At 39.5% G+C, this 20,986-nt stretch overlaps 1 protein-coding gene across 3 annotated transcripts in view; it reads right to left on the bottom strand.

Moving 5' to 3' along the window:
- The window catches only part of LOC139154390 (AP-2 complex subunit alpha-1), a 41,132-nt gene extending 23,634 nt beyond the window's left edge, over window positions 1–17,498 (bottom strand). For 2 of the 3 annotated variants that reach the window (XM_070728930.1, XM_070728928.1), the window contains exons 1-5: window positions 17,373–17,498; window positions 10,114–10,182; window positions 6,103–6,245; window positions 1,070–1,263; window positions 367–496 (exon numbers count right to left, since the gene is read on the bottom strand). In XM_070728930.1, coding sequence (XP_070585031.1) covers window positions 367–496; window positions 1,070–1,263; window positions 6,103–6,245; window positions 10,114–10,182; window positions 17,373–17,439 — 603 coding nt within the window. In that variant the 5' untranslated portion in view covers window positions 17,440–17,498. The remainder of the gene's footprint in view (window positions 1–366; window positions 497–1,069; window positions 1,264–6,102; window positions 6,246–10,113; window positions 10,183–17,372) is intronic. The other variant, XM_070728929.1, reaches the window with a different exon arrangement.
- Between the last annotated feature and the right edge of the window lie 3,488 nt (window positions 17,499–20,986).

Here is a 20,986-nt window from a genome sequence, read left to right as displayed (position 1 = left end):
ATTACTCATTACTTCTGTTCTTATTAATTTATTCTTTTTTAATTAAATCACTTTTATAACCATTATATATGGTTTGCCATATTGTACATTAATTTAAAAAACTTGATATTTGAAATACAATAAATCACAAAACTAGGAATAGGATAAACATTAACTAAACTTCACTGGTTGCACTTAGTTTCACATATATGGTATGAATAAATTTCTTTTAATAGATTGGTACCTGGATTTAAAAGAGTAAGAACTGAATGCTAAAGGGACTCTACTATATGATAATAAATCAGGAGGATATACTATATGCAAATTATTGCGAGGGTGACAAATGTTTTCATATCCAAACAATGGAACTCAAAAGGGATAACATACCATGTGCTGGTCATTCAGAAGATGCACCACACGTGATGTCCACTCTCCCATGGGCACCAAATCAGGTGAAGTTTTGTAGAGGCGCAAGAGGCAGAGAGCAGCACTCTGCTTCACACTATCCATAGTATCACTGAGGTTAATAAAGACAAATGAGTTAGATAGTTGATATTTCATTAGAGGAATGATTATGTCTTGCTAATGGAAAGTTTTAAGTTCAACCTTTGGCATTACCAGATAAAAGGATCAGGTAGCTGATAATGAGAAAATACTTGTTGCTTAAAATATTGGAGAACCTCTTGTAGTCTTCCCCAATTTGAAATATGAGCAATTGATACTCTTCAGATATTGCTGAACCACCAATTCCCACCACCGAACCACCGAAAGCTTCCATTGAGGGACACTTGGTGTTGTACTACCTCCAGATATTACAGCACATTGCTAAAATCTGTTCAAATCCAGGCCTTGGGGGTATATCCAAAGCTACAATTCTGGGGATTTTCACTATTCTTTTTGAATGGAAATTCTGGGGATTTTAGCCTCAATAAAACTGGAAGGTCTAGGATGGAATTAGAATGGTGTAAGCAATGCCATGCTGGTGAGTAACCTCTGTTATAAATTATCTTCTGATATACCTAAATGCCATAATGAAAACTACCCATCTTACTTCATATAGTCAGTCCTTCCTGTATTGACTCTATCTTACCCAGCCACCAGGATTCGGGGGATCTCGGAAGCGAAGGCCTCTGCCATCTCACGGCTGCCCACATTGGCAATGCAATGTAGGGCAAGGCACATGAAGGTAGGATTGCGACTTGCCAGGTCATTCTTGATAGCATTGTTGATGAGACGGATCAGTTCACTGTTGGAGTTTACCAGCACTGAAATAAATAGGTAGCCCTAGAGGAGTAGATACAAAAGGCACACAAAGAACAAGGGATAAATTAATCACCCTAGGGGAACCAGAGGCATACCTTTATTACAGGGATCAATCTATAGTTCTCCAAAAAAAACCAATGGTCTTCCAAGTCTTGAGGCACTATAAATCTCAGCAGGCCTAGCCAGCATAACTGTGGTCATGAATGCTGGGAATTGTAGTTAGGAACAATTGCATTTCCCGCAATCCTGCTTCAGTGAGGCAAATGGCATTCAAAGGGTCACTTTGTTCTTCAGCAGACAAGGGCTGTTGTAAGGTTGGCCAGATTCCCAAAAGTGATAAGAAATGTGCTAGACAATTTTGATTGCCTCTCTGGAATACAAGTTTGTAGAAGCCCTTCCTTCGGCACTTTCATTAACTGACTATCATGGGAAGTATCCCCCCCCCTTTTTTCCAACTTTCAACAAGCTCAGCGACTGCTTTATTAGGGAATAATAATACTTCTCATCTCCTTATCAGAATGGTTCCTAATTTAAAAAGAAAAAATGCAACTTGTGACACTACAGTGGTATCTCTACTTAAGAATGTCTCTACTTATGAACTTTTCTAGATAAGAACCGGATGCTCAAGATTTTTTTTGCCTCTACTTAAGAACCATTTTCTACTTAAGAACCCGAGCCCAGAAAAATTTCCCAGGAAATTTGAGAGCGGCACGAAGGCCCGGCCAGTTTCCTGCCATTCCCCCTTTAATCCTGGCCATCTCGGGCTTTTCTGGGCTGTCAGAGCCTTTCGGTGGCGCTTAAGGAGGCTTTGGCAGCCCAGAGCGAACGGAGTGTTTTTCTTTCTCTGGGCGCTTGGAGAGGGAATAAACCACTTCACTGTGGTGACTCCCTCGCGCTGCCTCCCATACACCTGGCGCAAGGTTGCGTCCCGGAGCATGTGGGCACGGAAAGGCAAAGAGGGGTGCTCACCTCACCTTCTTCCTTCGGCAGCGACTGTCCTCCTCCTCTTTTTCCTCCTCCTCCTCCCACCCAAATTCTGAGCTTTTATTTCTTTCCTAATGGGTTTGCATGCATTATTTGCTTTTACATTGATTCCTAAGGGAAAAATTGCTTCTACTTAAGAAAGTTTCTACTTAAGAACCTGGCCACCGAACGAATTAAGTTCTTAAGTAGAGGTACCACTGTATTTGAAAAAGGGAAGAATGAAATACTCAAGGCCTAGTTCACATAAAATAACAATCAAGGTGGGAACATTTGATTCTGGATGGCAACAATCCATAAGATTATAAAAGTGAGGGTAGAAGGAGTTGTGCACTGATTTTACCTTAGTTTTTGGCATTTAGTAACTTGCAGGATGAAGGTACTGCCATAGTACATGCAAATTAAGCCATCACATTAAATCATGATATATAGTATCTTATTTGGGCAAATATATATGCAGCAACTCCTCTTCATGGATTACTGCCTTATCACGGTGGAGGGGCTTGTGCAGCTCAATTAAGCTATGAGTTATGCCGTGCAGGGCCACCCAAGGCAGACGGATCATAGCAGAGAGCACTGACAAAATGTAATCCACTGGAGAAGGAAATGGCAACCCATTCCAGTATCTTTGTCATGAAAATCCCATAGACAGTACCAAAAGATATGACCCTGGAAGATAAGCCCCTCAGGTTGGAAGGGGTCCAATATGCTACTGGGGAAGAGCAGAGGACAAGTACTAGTAATGACAGAAAGAGTGAAGTGACTGGGCCAAAGTCAAAAGGATGCTCAGTTATGGATGTATCTGGTGGTGAAAGGAAATTTGGATGCTGTAAAGATCCTTTTCCCATTGGAATGTAAGATCCATGAATCAAGGCAAGCTGGACGTGGTCAAACCAGAGATGACAAGACTGAACATCGACATCTTAGGAGTCAGTGAACTAAAATGGACAGGAATGGGTGCATTTAATTTAGATAACCAACAGGTATACTACTGTGGGCAAGAATCCCACAAATGAAATGGAGTAGCCTTCATAGTCAATAAAAGAGTAGGAAAAATAATACTGGGATACAATCCCCCGAATGATAGAATTATCTCAGTTTGAATCCAAGGCAAAGCATTCAACATCACAGTAATCTAAGTCTATGGCCCAAACATTGGTGATGGAGAGGATGAAGTTGACTGGTTCTATGAAGCCCTACACCACCTTATAGAATTAATACCCAAAAATGTCCTTATCATCATCGGGGATTAGAATGCTGAAGCAGGAAACCAAAAGATAACTAGAATAACAGGCTAGTTTGGCCTTGGACTACAAAATGAAGCCGGGCACAGGCTGATAAAATTTTGTCAAGAGAATATGATGGTCATAGCAAACACTCTTTTCCAACAACCCAAGAGACGACTTTACACATGGACATCAGCAGACGGTCAACACAGAAATCAGATTGACCATATGCTCTGCAGTCAAATATGGAGAAGCTTTATACAGTCAGTAAAAATATGACCAGGAGCCAATTGGTTCAGATCATGAGCTTTTCATTGCAAAATGTAGGTTTAAATTGAAGAAAATAAGGGAAAGCATTAGGCCATTCAGGTATAAATTAAATCATATCCCTGGTGAATATACAATAGATGTGACCATTAAATTTATGGAATTAGATCTGATAGACAGAGTCCCTGAAAAACTATGGGAAAAGGTTCACAACATTGTACAAGAGGTAGCAACCCAAAGAAAAAGAAGTGTAAGAAAGCAAAATGGCTATCTAAGGAAGCTTTAGAAATAGCTGAAGAAAGAAGGGAAGAGAAAGGCAAGGGAGAAAGAGAAAGATACACCCAACTGAATGCAGAAATAAGAGAAAACAATAGAATAGGGAGGACCAGAGATCTCTTTTTAAAAATTGGAGATATGAAGGGAATGTTTTATGCAAAGATCGGCATTTTATCATGACCAAAATGGCAGGGACCAAACAGAAGCAGAAGAGATGGCAAAATTACACAGAAGAATTATACAAGAGTAAGCTTAACATGCCTGATAACCAGGACGGGGTGGTCACTGATCTCGAGCCAGACATCCTGGAATATGAAGTCAAATGGGCCTTAGGAAATATGAGCAACAACAAATCTAGTGGATGTGACAATATTCTAGCTGAGCGATTCAAAATATTAAAAGACGATGCAGTCAAAGTACCACCCTCAATTTTCCTGAAAATTTGGAAAACTCAACAGTGGCCAGAGGATGGGAAAAGGTCAGTTTACATTCCAATTCTAAAGAAGGGCAATGCCAAAAAATGTTCAAACTACCACACCATTGCACTCATTTCATGTACTAATAAAATTATGCTCAAAATCTTATAGGCTCCAGCAGCATTTGGATCGAGAACTATCAGAAGTACAAGCAGGATTTTGAAGAGGCAGACGAACTAGAGATCAAATTGCCAACATACGCTGGATAGGGGAGAAAGCTAGGGAGTTCCAGAAAAATATCTACTTCTACTTCATTGATTATGCTAAAATCTTTGTGTGAATCACAACATATTGTGGCAAGTTCTTAAAGAGATTTGGACACAGAACCACTGACTGGTCCAAAATTGGGAAAGCAGTTTGGCAAGGCTGTATACTATCTCCCTGCCTATTTAACTTATATGCAGAGCACATCATGAGAAAGGCAGAGCTAGATGAATCAAGTTGGAATTAAGATTTCCGGGAGAAATATCAACAACCTCAGATATGGAGATGATACCACTATAATGGCAGAAAGTGAAGAGGAACTAAAGAGCCTTTTGAGGTGGGTGAAGGAGAGTGAAAAAGTTGGCCTGAAACTCAACATTTATAAAACTAAGATCATGGCATCCAGCCCCCTCAATTCCTGGCAAATAGATGGGGAAGAAATTGAAGTAGTGAAAGATTTTATTTTTCTGGGCTCCAAGATCACCGCAGATAGGGACTACAACCAAGAAATTAAAAAACGCTTGCTCCTGGGGAGGAAAGCTATGGCAAATATAGACAGCATGAAAAAAAGCAGAGGCATCACCCTGCCAACAAAAGTATGTATAGTCAAGGCTATGACTTGCAATGTATTGCTGTGAAAGTTGAACCATGAGAAAGGTTGAGCACCAAAGAATTGAGACCTTTGAACTATGGTCCTGGAGAAGATTCCCACGATCCCTTGAAGTGATCAAACTGGTCAGTCCTTGAGGAGATCAACTTTGACTGCTCTTTAGAAGGCCAAGTCTTGAACATGAAACTCAAATACTTTGGCTACCTGATAAGAAGGACTCACTGGAGAAGAGCCTAATGCTGGGAAAGTTTGAGGGGAAAAGAAGATGGGGATGACATAGAATGAGATGGCTGGATGGAGTCACTAAAGCAGTCAGCAGGAACTTAAATGGACTCCAGAGAATGGTAGGGGAGAGAAAGGCTTGGGGTCATGATGGGTTGGACACGACTTCGCAACCAACAACAACATATGCAGCAACTATGTTTTGTTTACTTTGATTTAAATTATAGCATGCTGCACAAACTCAGCCATTTGACTACATTCCTGGAGCTAGCATGGTGTATAGTTAGCAGATCAAACTAGATTTAGTAGAACCCAGGCTGGTTTTGTGCTAATTATCCTTTCTTCTTCAACCTGAAAGGTTTGTTCCGGAGATTAAATAAATCTGAACATAACAATATTGAAGGGTGAACAGGATAATCTATATATAATAAATAATTCAGAATCAGAATCTTTCACATACAGATCTGTTACTAGCCTTTTCTTTCCACTGAAATCTACCAGGAACACTAGCGTCATTTACTTTTCACATGGAAAATCAAAATAATGAGCGAGTAAAGGATTTGCTTTTAAAGATCTCACTACCATTGGGCTTACTCACAATTTGTTTTTCTGTATATTTGTTGGAGCTGAGCAAGTTGACTGCCTCCATGTGCCCAAAGTCGATGTCATGGCCCAACAGGAAGATGAAAAGCAGCTTGCAGACATATTTCTTCTTGCTGTAACCATCCAAGGCTTTATCTCCTGAGAGGGGAGAGTGACAAGTGGGGAATGGGGCAGGAAGGTCACTTGCCCTACTAGAAGGAGGGAGGTATCTGCAAGGCAACTGGTGGGGGGGACAGCTAAAGCAGCCTCTTGACCTCCTACTACAAACACTCATATAGCCATTTTGTCAGCAGGAGTCAGGCTGCAAGTAATATCTTCCTGTTTTCCTTTTTGTGTGCCCAATTTTCCTGACAGATTACTTTTCTCTATCAGTCTTCTGGAGAAACAGTTTGAAGAAGGCTGGTGTAAGCTACATAATATTCTATTCTGATTCTCCACCTTTAGATTGGAGTGCCAAGATAGGTTGGCTCTAGTTCATTAGATACCTTAATGGCATAAATGAAACCGCCAATGGGTTTGGAAATTCTGTTGGAATTAAGCCGGGGAATTAAGCCGGGGAACAGCAAAGGCCTTGATTAACACTTCCCACCAATTCTCAGCTATTCTGATCAATGAAGCAGAGAAGAACACAGAGTTCTCTTTTTCTCCATTCACTTACATTCTGATGGGGAAAAATGTGCCTGCTTTTATCTATAGACATCAGTGAATGCATTCATATGGAGAAAACAATGAGAAAATAATACTATTTGAAAGTACTATAAAACACATTTCTGCTGCAATCTACAGACTAATTTGGACAGCAACTGGATTTTTCACACTCTCAACCTCCAATAATAATTGAAAGAATTACAGCAGGAAAAAAATGAATGTACTGTACCATAATTTTAACCTTTGGGCAAGAAATCATTCCTGTGTTTTGTTATGACTGTCTAACATGGTAGATCTTTTTTCCTGCAATTCTGACAGTTGTCACGAATGTTTCTATCTGTGCATATAGGAAAGGCTGGCATTCACAACACTGAAAAGTGGAAGAATTGGGGATCAAAGGCAACCTAAAAAATGACAGCCAGATGTTCTTTCTTGGAAATGATTTAGATGCTAAATAGGTTAAGAACTTTGGATATAATATACAGATGAAACAATAGGAAAATATGTGGCTGAAAGGGTTAAGATTTACATTATGGCATGATTTAAAAAGCATTTTTTATGATGTAGCATTGATTCCACACTCCAGAAAAATTATCTTCAAACCTGTGTTGAAAATGTGGAAAACATGAAGGGTCAATTTATCCTGCTTGATGGACTTGTAAAAAAGCTAGAAATTGTTGTATTTAAAGATACATGGTGAATCATACCCACAAAGGGCGAATGTCTGATGAAGATGATAGAATTAGCACAGATGGCAAAAGTAACTTGTCTGATAATAGAAAGGGAATAACCCCATTTATTAGTGACTGGAAACCCACCGTAAGCTTTTTACTGATAAAAGAAATAAATAAACTTATAATTTATGTGTTTGATGATTCAGAAGGAATAGATTATGTAAAGAAAGAGATTGTATCACAGCCTTAGAAAAAGAGAGGATAAAATATAAATGTACTTGTGACAGTGGTAGAATCTGATGCTGAATTAAGAGATGGGGGAATAAAGGGAATTATTAGCCTTGAATCAATTATATATAGGATCCCCCTAATTTCTTCTTGGCATTTAACTATGCTTTAGTTTGGCAAGATTTTGTCTAAGAGTTAGGGTTAAATAAACCTGCTTTGATCTTTTACACCTGTTGTTCTTGGTTTTTCCACGCCTGAAGCAATTGTTGTTAATAAGATCAGAAGATGCTTCTTTATCTTTCCTCCTCTTTTGTTTCTCTTAATTTCTATGCATCCTTTCATTCATTATTACTTTTCTTTTTTAATAATGTTTATGAAAATAATGTTTATATATAAGATATAAATTCAAGAGAAAAAACTATAGTAAATGTGAAAAAACAAAAAGGGGAAAAAAAGCAGAGACCAAAAAGAGATAGAAAAAATAAAAATAAAAGAACAGAACAGAAACATGAAAAAGTACTAAGTGGTAGATTTCTGATTTTACACCTGGCATTTAATTCATACAATTGAACTTTTTTATCTAGATTACATTATAATTCCCTTCTTCCTATAACCTGTTCTTTTTCATCATCAAAACCATAAGTTACAAAATCAATTTCTTTTTTATGCAGAATTGATAAGAGATTTCCAGTCACTGATGTATGTCAATATAATAACAATTTTTCTCTAATTAAAAAATTAGTTCGGTTATCTCAGCCAGTTTTGTAAATTTTAGCAACCGATCTTCCATAGAGGGAAATGTTGAATCTTTCCATATTTATGTATATAATGATGTGGCGGCAATTTATTGAAATAAACTCTCAGTAAGGTTTTTAAAATATTGCATTCATTGGTCCTAAAATTCAAACTTCTGTCTTATACTGAATATTAATCTTTAAAATTCTATGTATCAATATATTTGAATCCAAAATTTTAGCTTTTTATTTACCTATCAACTATGACAGAATGTTCCTTCATGTTGTTCATATTTCCAACATACATTTGGAATGCCTTTATACATTCTAGGTAATGTTGCTAGAATAAGGTATAACTGTTTCATATATGCTATTAATTTTTCTCTTTTTAAGAGAATAAGGATAACACAGTTATGACCAGTTTAAGAGAAGAAGCTGATTTGCAGACAGGGATTACATAAACCAGGAATTAAAATCTCTCTCTCTCTTTCTTTTTTTGTAAGCATCTATGGATATGGATGTTTGCTCCAAACTTGTCAAATAGATTCAAACAGAGGAATAAAGACATTGGCAATCTGAAGACTGAATTAATGTATGTATGTATGTATGTATGTATGTATGTATGTATGTATGTATGTACCAGTATATATGTCCAAATAATCCTCTCTCTTTTTATGTTGGGCTAGTTTTCAAGAGCACAGCTATCTACTTTGAATGAGAAGATTTTGCCTAAAGCAATTGAACTTGTTGCTCCTTTCTCCTTTGGAGCTCTTATTCCTACCTTTAGCTAGACCTTTGGCATGAGCAGCTGAAGTGTGCATTCCAAGAAGCCAGTTCCCTGATTTAATATCCTGATCTTAGAGATAACAAAACAACACTTGTTAAATCCTTCTAATCAAACCTAAAGTATGTGCCTTGTTTTATATGGAATGATGAACAGGAAAATGTAGGAGTTGTTCCTATCCATAATATGAATGGTGCTTCAAAGGTCTCAGACCTATAGAAATTAATACTGAGATCAAGGAGGGACAAAGTTGCATCTAATGGCTAAATAGAAGTAGCTTCTGGGAGAAATAACTCTTGAGTTTCATTAGATAGGAATTTACTTTATAGTGCTGTACAGTATAGGATAGTGACACAAGCAACTCGTGGACAGAGAAGAAACAAGAAACTCCTAGTTCAATTTGAAGGCTTAGAATTACAGGCATCCACAGGAAAAACAAGTGATGGCACATATATAATGATGTCATTAAAAAAAATCCATAAACTACTTTTGTCATATGTATGACACAAATAATCATAGCACATGCAAGATGTTATAAAATGTGTATCGCCATTTTGACATCACTGTGGTTTATTATAGTCAATGCCACCTAAAATCAGGTATTTTTTACTTTATTTTATTGTTCCAGCTGGAACAGGTTAGCTTTTCAACAATTCAACCTTGATTCCTACAGAAATGCTACAGCACAGTTGCTTTTTATGAAGCATCAATGACATGTATAATAGAAAATAGATAGTAAACCAGCCTGAAAAGTGCTAGAGAGAAGCCTGGTTGTCAAGGGAAAGAGAGAACAAAAACAGCAGATAGTGAATAAGTCACTGGACTGAGTCACTGACAGAACTGCTGCAGAGATTCGTGGTGAGAAAAAGCTGGATTATACTGCAAAATATCAAAAGGAAAAAGGGGAGAAGGAAGGAAAATATACTGCAAGAACTCACCCTTGAATTTGGATCGGATATTGGCCAACTCCTTGTTAATTCGTTTAATTTCAGCCTCTTTACTCTTACCTAGAAATAAGAAGCAACGAATAAAACATGGATGATACCCAACCTACATATACAATCATCTGGGCATCTGCATAATGCTGATTGCACAAGACAATTAAAATAAATATGATGAAGAAAGGGATCAGATACATATATGTAAATGTCAACAGATAATGACAAATTCCCACATATGTTTCTTGAATAGAACAGCATGACAAAACAATACTTTCCCCAGACTATTTATTACTTAGATTTGTATTTATTACTTAGATTTGTTTGCCGCCCCTCTCCGAAGACTCGGGGCGGCTCACAACACGTGGAAACAAATCATAAATAATCTGACAGATTTAAAATATTTAAAGATTTAAAAAAGAACCCATATACTAACAGACGTACACACAAGCATGCCATATATAAATTAAACATGCCCAGGGGGAGATGTTTCAGTTCCCCCATGCCTGACGGCAAAGGTGGGTTTTAAGGAGTTTACGGAAGGCAGGAAGAGTAGGGGCAGTTCTAATCTCTGGGGGGAGTTGGTTCCAGAGGGCCGGTGCCGCCACAGAGAAGGCTCTTCCCCTGGGGCCCGCCAACCGACAGTTTAGTTGACGGGACCTGGAGAAGGCCCACTCTGTGGGACCTAATCGGTCGCTGGGATTCGTGCGGCAGGAGGCGGTCTCGGAGATATTCTGGTCCGATGCCATGAAGGGCTTTAAAGGTCATAACCAACACTTTGAATTGTGACCGGAAACTGATCGGCAGCCAATGCAGACTGCGGAGTGATGGTGAAACATGGGCATACCTAGGTAAGCCCATGACTGCTCTCGCAGCTGCATTCTGCACGATCTGAAGTTTCCGAACACTTTTCAGAGGTAGCCCCATGTAGAGAGCATTACAGTAGTCGAACCTCGAGGTGATGGTCTATAATTCCAGAATTCATAGCCAGAAGCACTTCCCACATATATGGAAATACCATCTCAGAGGTGGCTGCTATATACTAAAACCTAATGAAAAAGTATTTAGGTGAAAAGAATGGTATAATTTGCTTCTGTTACCAATTCAAAGTGCCGGTGTTTATTCACACAACGTTTACAGGTGTTTGTGACAGCACATGAAGGAATCTCTTTCGATATATTCTAACTCATCTAGTAAGATCATGCTCAAAAGCCCTGCTCCGGTGCCATGCTGATCTGCAATTAGCAGATGCCCACTGCAGTAATTCCAGTGAATCCCAGCTGTTGTTCCAGGCTATGGATGGCTCCCTGGCTCCCAAGTAAGTCATGCCTGGTACCTACTATTCTTCTGTTCCAAGGCAAAGATATTTTAATTCTTTTTCATACTTGTGATTCATATCTGAAATGTAACACTGCAACACTTTCATAATCAGTCTTTATCTGCTCTCCATACTGTTTTGTTTTTATGTTGTACATTTTTCATCATTTTATTTGTTTTCATAATAATTTTTAGAGTGTGGTAAGCTGCTGTGGAAAAATTATGGAGGTACAAAAGGATAATAAATAGATAATAAAATTCAGAGAAAAGTTTTAATGTGACCATACCCTAGGACCATTTTACATTTAAAAGCATTTTCCCTAGTTGTAGATTTTCTATATCTTAGAGTCCCTTGGTATTTTCTGAGGTGATAGGCCCCAGACATCAATACAACAGAGCATAATGGATAATGCACCCATTCTTGGAAGGTTGCAAAAAAAACCATTGCAACATTGCTATATAAAACAGCGAAAACAGATCTACATCTCGCAAACCTGGCAAGTAAATGCTCGCAGGAGGTTAAAGGAACATTTGCCCTAACCATCAGAAAGTGTTCATAATTAAGTTAGCTCAGCAGGACCAGGGCTGAAATAAATATATTTGTATGCATAGCAGCTTTGTACATAAAGCTGTGGAAAATGGGGGGAAAAGTGATTCCTTATCCATGATTTAAACCATCAAGTAGAAAGAAAGATGATACTCCAGGAAGAGAAAATTAGCTACTTGATTCAGAGAAATTGACTGTAGGAGGCCACATCTGTACCCTTGTTTTAAGATAAAAAGTACAATATTAATAAACCCAGATACTAGAAGAGGCTGGTAACAATTTTATTCATCAATAATAGAGTATATCATTATTTGGATTTTATTTAAATGAATGTAGAATAAAATTCTAAATTCTGCAATGGAAGTAAAGGGCTTTGAGTCCTTTGCTTGTCTAGCAATATCTTTTCTGCTAAATTAGGATTGTCATATCTTCCCTTGCATTTCTTCTATTAGGTTCCCTTATTTAACACCATGCAACTAACAGGTACAGCATGATCTGTTTAATAGTGGGAAAAGCTTTGCTAAAATAAGTGAAGGATGCAAATGAGAGGGAATATTTGATTTGAGATATTTCAAATTCCTTCAGGAGAGATAAATAATAATTTAGGAAACATAATTAAAGTAGATCCATTCGCCTCTAAGCATGAAACAGCATACTAGTACATTTAGCCCCTTCATTCTTCTCGCCACCTCGAAAGGTTATTCCTTGGGTTTCCAATCACACAATTATGTCCTAAAATGCCAATTCAAACCAGAAATAAACTTTCTTTAAATCATAATTTAGCAATGAATTAGCCACTCATATAAAGGACAAGAATAATGAGATACCGTACATGTATGTAATACCCTGCAGTTTATTCCCATTAGTTCATCAGCCCTCATCTTGGATTTCAGGTTAACTAATGTGATTGGAGAGTTATCACAAGATAGGCGCTATTATTTACATCATACCATGGAAGTGATCCTTTCAAGGCTATCATATTTCTTTGTTATTTCCTGGTATGCATATTCCAAAGATAAAAGGAAGATGACCAAAGAAGGCATTAGAACCCAAAACACATGCTTCCTTCTTCGACCTGTCAAAAGCAAATGATCCAAACACTATTACTTTCCCTGTCTTGAGGCAGGGAAATCAGCCTCTAAAAAAGAGAAAGCTGTGTTTCCTCAAACTCCTTCCTTCCTTCCTTCCTTCCTTCCTTCCTTCCTTCCTTCCTTCCTTCCTTCCTTCCTTCCTTCCTAGTTCAAACAAAAATCACACTCGTAGGGGTCTTTCCTTTGTCCCTACAGCACCCTGTTGAGGAAATCTGAGGCTGCCAACTTTTCTTTGCTTACAAATTGCAGTTCCTTAAGAACAAGCCATGTAAGAGCTCTTTGTTCATGATGCAACTATATTCAGAAGTGGGGAAATTCCTTTTCCAGAGCACATTGGATTGTAATTCCCATAAAACTTACCTTTGGCCTATAGCCAGGCTTATCTGAATTAGAATTTAATAAAATCCAGAAGCAGATTCCACTTACAAGAAGATCAAAGAAAGTATAAATGCATATCTAAAACAATTCATGTCACGGAATCAGTAGCCATCAGATTTGTTAAAACGTGTTTACTGTATTTATCACATCCTGCTCATCCAGCGGGAAGTTCATAGAAGCCTGAATTTCACCATAGCTATGCTCTCTTCCACATCAGAAAGTCCTAATCCCAGTTTGAAATTTGGCATTCCTTAGTTATGTGGCCATTAGATAGCAGGCAATTTTGTTAGAAGGCCTTTTACATCTCCTTCCACCCCCAAAAAATGTTTAATAAAATTAAGGCACAGCCTTTTGTCTAACTTTTTGAATTTTGTGAACACAGCTCTTCCCACATATTCCTCAATGCATCCCTGGCTTTTTGCTATTGCGAAATAAAATCTAAATCAATCCGATCTTTTTTCTAGTGAAATTTCTCCCCAGCATCAATTTCTGCTCCTTTAATGATTCAAAGATCTCCCATAATATCCTAAAATGTGGACCCTGAGGCCTTGAGAAAAATATGCCTGACTTCTATAGAACAGCAAAAAACATCAGGTCCTATTCATTCACCAATTTACACTATTTATAAACAGAGTATTTTGAAATTTAGGATGGGCATTGGACAAGAAGGATATAGTTTCTTCATTTTTAATTGTTGCTTTTATAAAGAAATGTTGGCAGCTTTTGTTGTCTATAACAAATACCATCTTTCTCACAACTGTTAAGGCTACAGAACCTTTCTTTCAAATTTGGCTGGTTTAGTACAATACCTTTCTGGAAGTGTATCACAATCCCTTTCCAAAATTTTCTGACTTCTCTAACCAGGTATAAATGATGTGCAAGAAAGCATAGCTACATGAAGCCATTTAAAAACAGGCATGATGAATTTTCTACTTTCATTAAAAACAGAATAAACTGTACTAAGTCATATCATAAAACACCGTTGCTCTGTAATGTTTCTTTTCCTTGGATAAAAGATCTTATCCCTTTTAATCATTCCTGTGAGCAATCTCAAAATCTTTTGCACAACAACTCCCATAATTCCTGGCTGGGAATAAGGGGAGTTATCACTTGAAATCTGAAGACCATTAGATTGCTTAATCCTATTTTATTTGCAGCATTCAAATAATGACATAGCATTAAATATTTTGCATGCAAAGAATGTGCATTACCACCACCATGGAGTTATAGTCTCTTCTGTAATATTTTCAGAGATGTTAAAAGCTAGCTGTTGTGGCAGTAGGGCCAAGAATCCCACACATGGAAAGCCTCTGCCTCCAAGCAAATTGGCTTATATGGTCTGCTGGTGCTAGGCCAATTCACATGGCTACAGAATGACTTTTCCTTGAAATTTCAGTACTGTACAGTATACAGAAATTGTTGCAACATAATTACAATTACCTGATCAAATCAGCTTTTAATAGGTTTTCCAGAATAGTGGAGTCATGATGCTTATATCTAGACTTTTTCATTGAACTGCAGGATTAATTTAAACTAGAGGAAATTCAGTCAGTCAGAGCCTTAAAAAGATTGTGTGAGCTCTATTGAAAACTGCTCTAGCAACTGCTACTTAGCTTTACTGCATGTAAAAAGTTAAGGTTGCAAAATGCTTTTTCGTTAGCTGAAAAAAGTAGGGGGGGGAGGCAAAGATTAGGATTCCTGAGAAGGAACTAGGGGGAGAAGATTGAATCAAATGAATGTAATACTGTATTAGTATTCAGCCACAATGAAACAACTTATATCAAAGTTTTAAACAAAAAAAATCTAGATCTGACTTAAAATCTCTACATTTTAAATTATACTATAACAACTTTGGTCTCCTGATCATTTAGAGCTTTGTGTCATGATTAAAGAAGCATATCTGACAAATAAGGACCTGAATACAGATTATCAAAGCTAGTAATTGGATATTTTTTTCAGCATTACTCAGGGAAGCTACACATATATATGCTTTAGCCATGCTCCATCAGGCTCACAAATGACAACTAAAACTTCTCTAGTTTCCAATTGATATTAATAGGACATGAATGCTATAAAAAAGCTGACAATTTATAGTGATTAGAAACCTTCCCTGATTTCACTTGTTTTCCATAGGACAATCTGAATTCCTCCATCTTTTTTACTCTTATGCAAATTCTAAACAGCAATCGCTTATTTTGCAGTAACATCCCTGCAATAATGCTTATATTTAGGCTTTAAAAATCCAGATGACTAGCAACAAGAAATATTGTACAGAGAAGTAATTTCAATGAGTTTTGTATCATACATAATAAGTCTATGTTTAAGGCCTTCTGCAAAGGTCCAAGAGCTCTTTTTTAAAGTCATCACACACAGACTCCCCAAAACATACAATCTTCCCCAAATTTAAAAAAGCAAGCCATAGCCCAGTGATGGTGACCCTTTGGCACGTGTGCCACAGATGGCACGTGGAGCCATATCTAAGGAAACACAAGATGTCAGTTCCAGTATGCATGTGTACTCTGGCCAGCTGATTTTCAACCTTCAGGCAGGCTACGGGGAGGTCATTTACACTTTCCCCAGGCCTTAAGAAAACCTCCAGAGACTCTGGATGGCGAAAAACAGACCCAACAGGCTGACTGGAAGTTTGGAAATGAACTCCAGTTGTCCAGGTGTTTCCAAACTTCTGGTTGAGCCATTGGGTCATTTTTCATCCTTCCCAAGCTTTAGGAAAGCATGCATCCTTTTGGCACAAAAAAGGTTCCCCATCATACTCTATTTATCCATCTGTCATATGACAGCTGCCTACCTCCAGTCAATATCTTTGGATGTATTTATATCAGAGGTGGGCTGCTAAAGTGGAACGGTGACATGTGCTCTGAGTGCTAGCAGAATCCAGCACCATTCTGCTACTGCAGCTGTGCAGGTAGCAGAATTGTGCACAGAGACCCAAGTGCACCCATGTTTGGGTACAGTTTTTTGCTTCCTCATGCGCGCCTCTGATTTATATATGAGGGCAGAAAGAAGTAGGAGGGATGGAGCCTTATCCCTAAACAAATCTCAGAACCCCTTTCTTGTCTTCCATCATTCCCGTTTCCCTATAATAGCCACAGCCCACAATTTCCACCTCTGTAAACTTTTCCGCTTCTCTCCACACCACCCTCTTAGGTAGCTACTTCTGCTGATCACTAGCTGCCAGCAGTTTGGCAGATTGAATCTCAGTAGGCTCAAGGTTGACTCAGCCTTCCATCCTTCCAAGGTCGGTAAAATGAGGACCCAGATTGTTGGGGGCAATAGGCTTACTCTCTGTAAACCACTTAGAGAGGGCTGTAAAGTGGGCTGTATTCTCTTTAATTAATTTTTTTTAAAAAATCCAGATTAAGCAAAATTAGCCACAGACAGACACAAGTCTCAGGTTGAATAATCTCCATATTCACACAGGGTGGTGGTGATGGGATGCTTTCTATTCACCAGCATCCCCCTTGCCTGTGCCATCTTTACCCAACTTGTGTCCTCCTCCAATGACTGACAGGCCACTGCCTATCCAAACGGCGGGCATGTCTGGTGACTGGCAGCCTCGCCCTTCCCTTGACATTAGGTGGCCCCCTCGCAGCCTTACCTGCTTTCTGTTTTCCGAAGCCCCACTGAGCAGACGATGGGGCAGCAAGCGCCTGTACCCTCGAGGTCCAAGTCTTTTGCCTTAAGTCGACTGAGCCCCCCCACCCTCCGCCACTAAACCCATCACCTCACGTAACTCTTCCGCCGCCGATCACACAATCACGGGCCGCTTCCTCCCTCCCGAATTGTCCCGGAGGTCCAATGCCCCCTCCAACCTCCCCCCTCCTCCCCTCCCTTTCCGTGTATACAAGATTCATTCGGTTCTGAAGGATCGTCCTCTACCTGCCTGCCCCATAGACGCGATCACTTACAGTTTCGGATATCGGAGATAAACACGGCCAGGCCCCGCATCCCGTCTCCCTTGGAAACGGCCGGCATGGTGACGGTAGAGGATCGGGACCACGGCGATGCTCCGTTCCGCGCCCGAACCTGGCCCAGCTGCACCGAACCGACCCAAACATACCCGATTGGTCCCTCGTCCCGTCCGTCACGAAACGTTTGCACTCGCTATTGGGCAGAGGCGCCGCTTTTCAAACGCGCGGTCCTTTCTATTGACAGAAATAACCCAGCCTTCTAAAGGGATTGGTCAGCAGGTTTAAATCCCGCCTGCTCTTCTTCCTATTGGGATCCGGTGAATCTTAATGTCAAATAAGTCCCCTCTACCGCTCTGCGTTTTCTATTGGATTGTAGGTTCACAAGGAGCCCACCTAAGCCGGCCTCTCCCTGTGCCCTTTCGGTTTGAATATCTTGATAGGGTTTAAGACATGTCAGTCAAAGCTCTGCCCCACCCATTTCCTCTTCTTGCGAAATCAGAAAGCTGAATCTCGGCCCGCTACTGGGCGGGACAGATGTTATTGGAAGCTGTTATTGGGCGAGAAGTCCACGTCCTCCGAGCCCAAGTCCCTGGTTTATTGGCCGAAAAGACTGGCGGTGGAACGGCGGCAAAAGAAAGGCTGCAGAGGAGAAAGAGAGGCCTGGAAACTGAGCTGCTTTCCTTGGAAGGGGATCGTCGTCAAATTTCAGCCGATTGGCCTCGGGAAGACAAGACACAACGAGCAAGGGCGGCCGTGTGTAGAACAGGGATCTCCAACCTTGACAACTTTTAAGATTTGTGGACTTCAACTCCAAGAATTCCTCAGCCGTCTTTGCCAACTGAGGAATTCTGGGAGTTGAAGTCCACAAGTCTTAAAGTTGCCAAGATTGGAGACCTGATGTAGAGAGTAATTTCCGCCTTCCAATTCATCTTTTTTTTCACTCTCCTTTAACTGCAAAAATTTATATTGGCAAAGGATCAAATGTAACCCTTATTTCATTAGGACTATAACCACAGGTATATATTCCCTTTTTTTTTTAGGATGGGCCACAACCTTACATATCCTCCAGCATTTATATTTCTTGCTTCCTTTCCTTTCCCATTTATTTATTTATTTATTTATTTTTGTTGTTGGAGAAATGTTTTCCCTGTAATACTTTTAATAAATCCTTTGTCCTGCCTTTCTATGTGAGTATAAGTGTAGGAAGTAAGGAAACCGAAGATGCCAGTATTGTTTTTATGGTGGCACGCGCGAACCTGTGCTTTAGCTTATTTGTTACATAGATCCTTTTAAGTTACCTGAATGGCAGCTTCAAAAACTGACTGAAACAGTTTAATTAAAGTTTCGTTTGACATATAATAGTATGTACATTATGTGACGGCAGTGGTTCTCAACCTAAGGATAAGGGCCCCTTTGGGGATCAAACAATCGTTTCACAGGGGTCGCCTAAGACCAGGGGTGGGCAATTAATTTTGCCATAGGGCTGCATGAGAAATTGGGATGGTTTTAGCGGGCCAGACTAATATAATGAACTCAGTTCTACCCAATACTGTATATTATTGCGTAGAACTGAGTTCATTATATTATAATGATAAATTATAATTATATATTATATTATAGTATATATTAAATCTTGAACACCCAGTTCTTATCTTGAAAACTTGGACTGACCTCCGCGGGCTGATCACAGACAGCGGGAGGGCCGCATCTGGCCCTCGGGCTGTATTTTGCCCAGGTCTGCCTAAGACCATGGGAAAAGACAAATTTCCCATGATGTTAGGAACTAAAGCTTCTATTCTGACGCCTTGAAACATTTTTACAATCCAACCAATCAGGTGTTTACAGTGGGGGTGTCCCTCTGACCTACCTGCCAATCAGCTTAAATCTCTGTTGGGAGAATTGGTGCTAGACTTATGGTTGGTGTTCACCGCAACATTAATTGTATTAAGGGGTCGCGGCATTAGAAAGGTTGAGAACCACTGTGCTAAGGTATAGGTGGATTTTCATTTGCCTCAGACTCAATCCAGACAAGACGTGGGTACTGCCTCCCATAGACACATCCATCTGCCCGTCCATTACTCCGGGAGGATTATTGATCCCCTCAGAGAGGGTTTGCAACTTGGGCGTCCTCCTCGATCCACAGCTAACTTTAGAGCACCATCTTTCAGCTGTAGCGAGGGGGGCGTTTACCTGGGTTCGCCTGATGTACCATTTGTGGCCCTATTTGGACAGGAAGTCTTTGCTCACGGTCTCTCATGCTCTTATCACCTCGAGATTTGACTACTGCAATGCTCTCTACCTGGAGCTATCTTTGAAGAGTGTTCAGAAACTTCAGATCGTCCAAAATGCAGCTGCACGAGCAATTTTGGGCCTGCCAAGACATGCCCATATCTCGTCATCACTCTGCGGACTGCATTAGCTGCCGATCTGTTTCCAGACACAATTCAAAGTGTTGGTTATGACCTATAAAGCCCTATATGGCATAAGACCAGACTATCTCCGAGACCCCCTTCTGCCGCACGAATCCCAGCATCCAGTGAGGTCCCACAGAGTTGGTCTCCTTAGTGTCCTGCTGACCAAACAACGCCGGCTGGTGTGACCTAGGGGAAGAACCTTCTCTGTGGGAACCCCAGCCCTCTGGAATCAGCTCCACTCAGAGATTCACACTACCCCCACCCACCTTGCCTTCTGAAAGAGTTTAAAAACTCATTTTTGTCGCCAGGCCTGGGGGTTTTTAGATCTTCCCCCCTGACCAATGAATTTTTTCAGTATGATTGTCAAATGAATGGTAATGATAGCTTTTTTTAAAATTAGAATTTTAAAGATTGTTTTAAATATATTATAATTTGGATTGCTTATTGCTGTTTTCCATTTTTGTATATGCTGTGAACCGCCCCGAGTCCTCGGAGAGGGGCGGCATACAAATTCAATTAAATCTTAAATCTTATTAAGGCAAAGGATCAGATTATGGTTTGGCATTCTGTGGAAACTATAAATATATTTATTGCATTCATATACTGCCTTTTCTTTGGGAATTCAAATTGACGTATATGGAGCTGCTGCCTCATTTTATGGCCAGTGCAACAATCTTAAATAGGTTGAGTTGAGAAGGAATAATTTGGTATCAGATCAATTGATAGTGGAATGGGAACCCATTCAATTGGGTATATTAATGTGGTAAAGCATAACATTGACTCAACTATTGTGGTTAATCAACACTTCATATTGATCAAAAGGAATATGATTTTTTTCCTTTGATTTATTAAAGGGTAATACAGGTGGTCCTCAATTTACAGGTGTTTATTTAATGACTGTTCAAAGTTATAACAGTATTGGGAAAAGTGGCTTATAACTATTTTTCATACTTACAACCATTGCAGTATCCCTATGTCATGTGATCAAAATTCAGATGCTTGGCAGCTGACTCATATTTATGATGGTTTCAGTGTCCCTGGGTGATAAGATCACTTTTTGTGACCTTCTGACAAGCAAAATCAATGTGTTACTAATTTAAGAACTGTGCTTCTCTTAAGGACTGTCAAAAGAGGTTGTAAAATGGAACAAAACTCAATTAACAAATGTCTCTTAACAACATAAATTTGGGACCCAAT

This window comes from Erythrolamprus reginae, chromosome Z, assembly GCF_031021105.1.
Source record: "Erythrolamprus reginae isolate rEryReg1 chromosome Z, rEryReg1.hap1, whole genome shotgun sequence".
Classification (NCBI taxonomy): Eukaryota; Metazoa; Chordata; class Lepidosauria; order Squamata; family Dipsadidae; genus Erythrolamprus; species Erythrolamprus reginae.
This window is presented reverse-complemented; position numbering and strand designations above follow the sequence as displayed.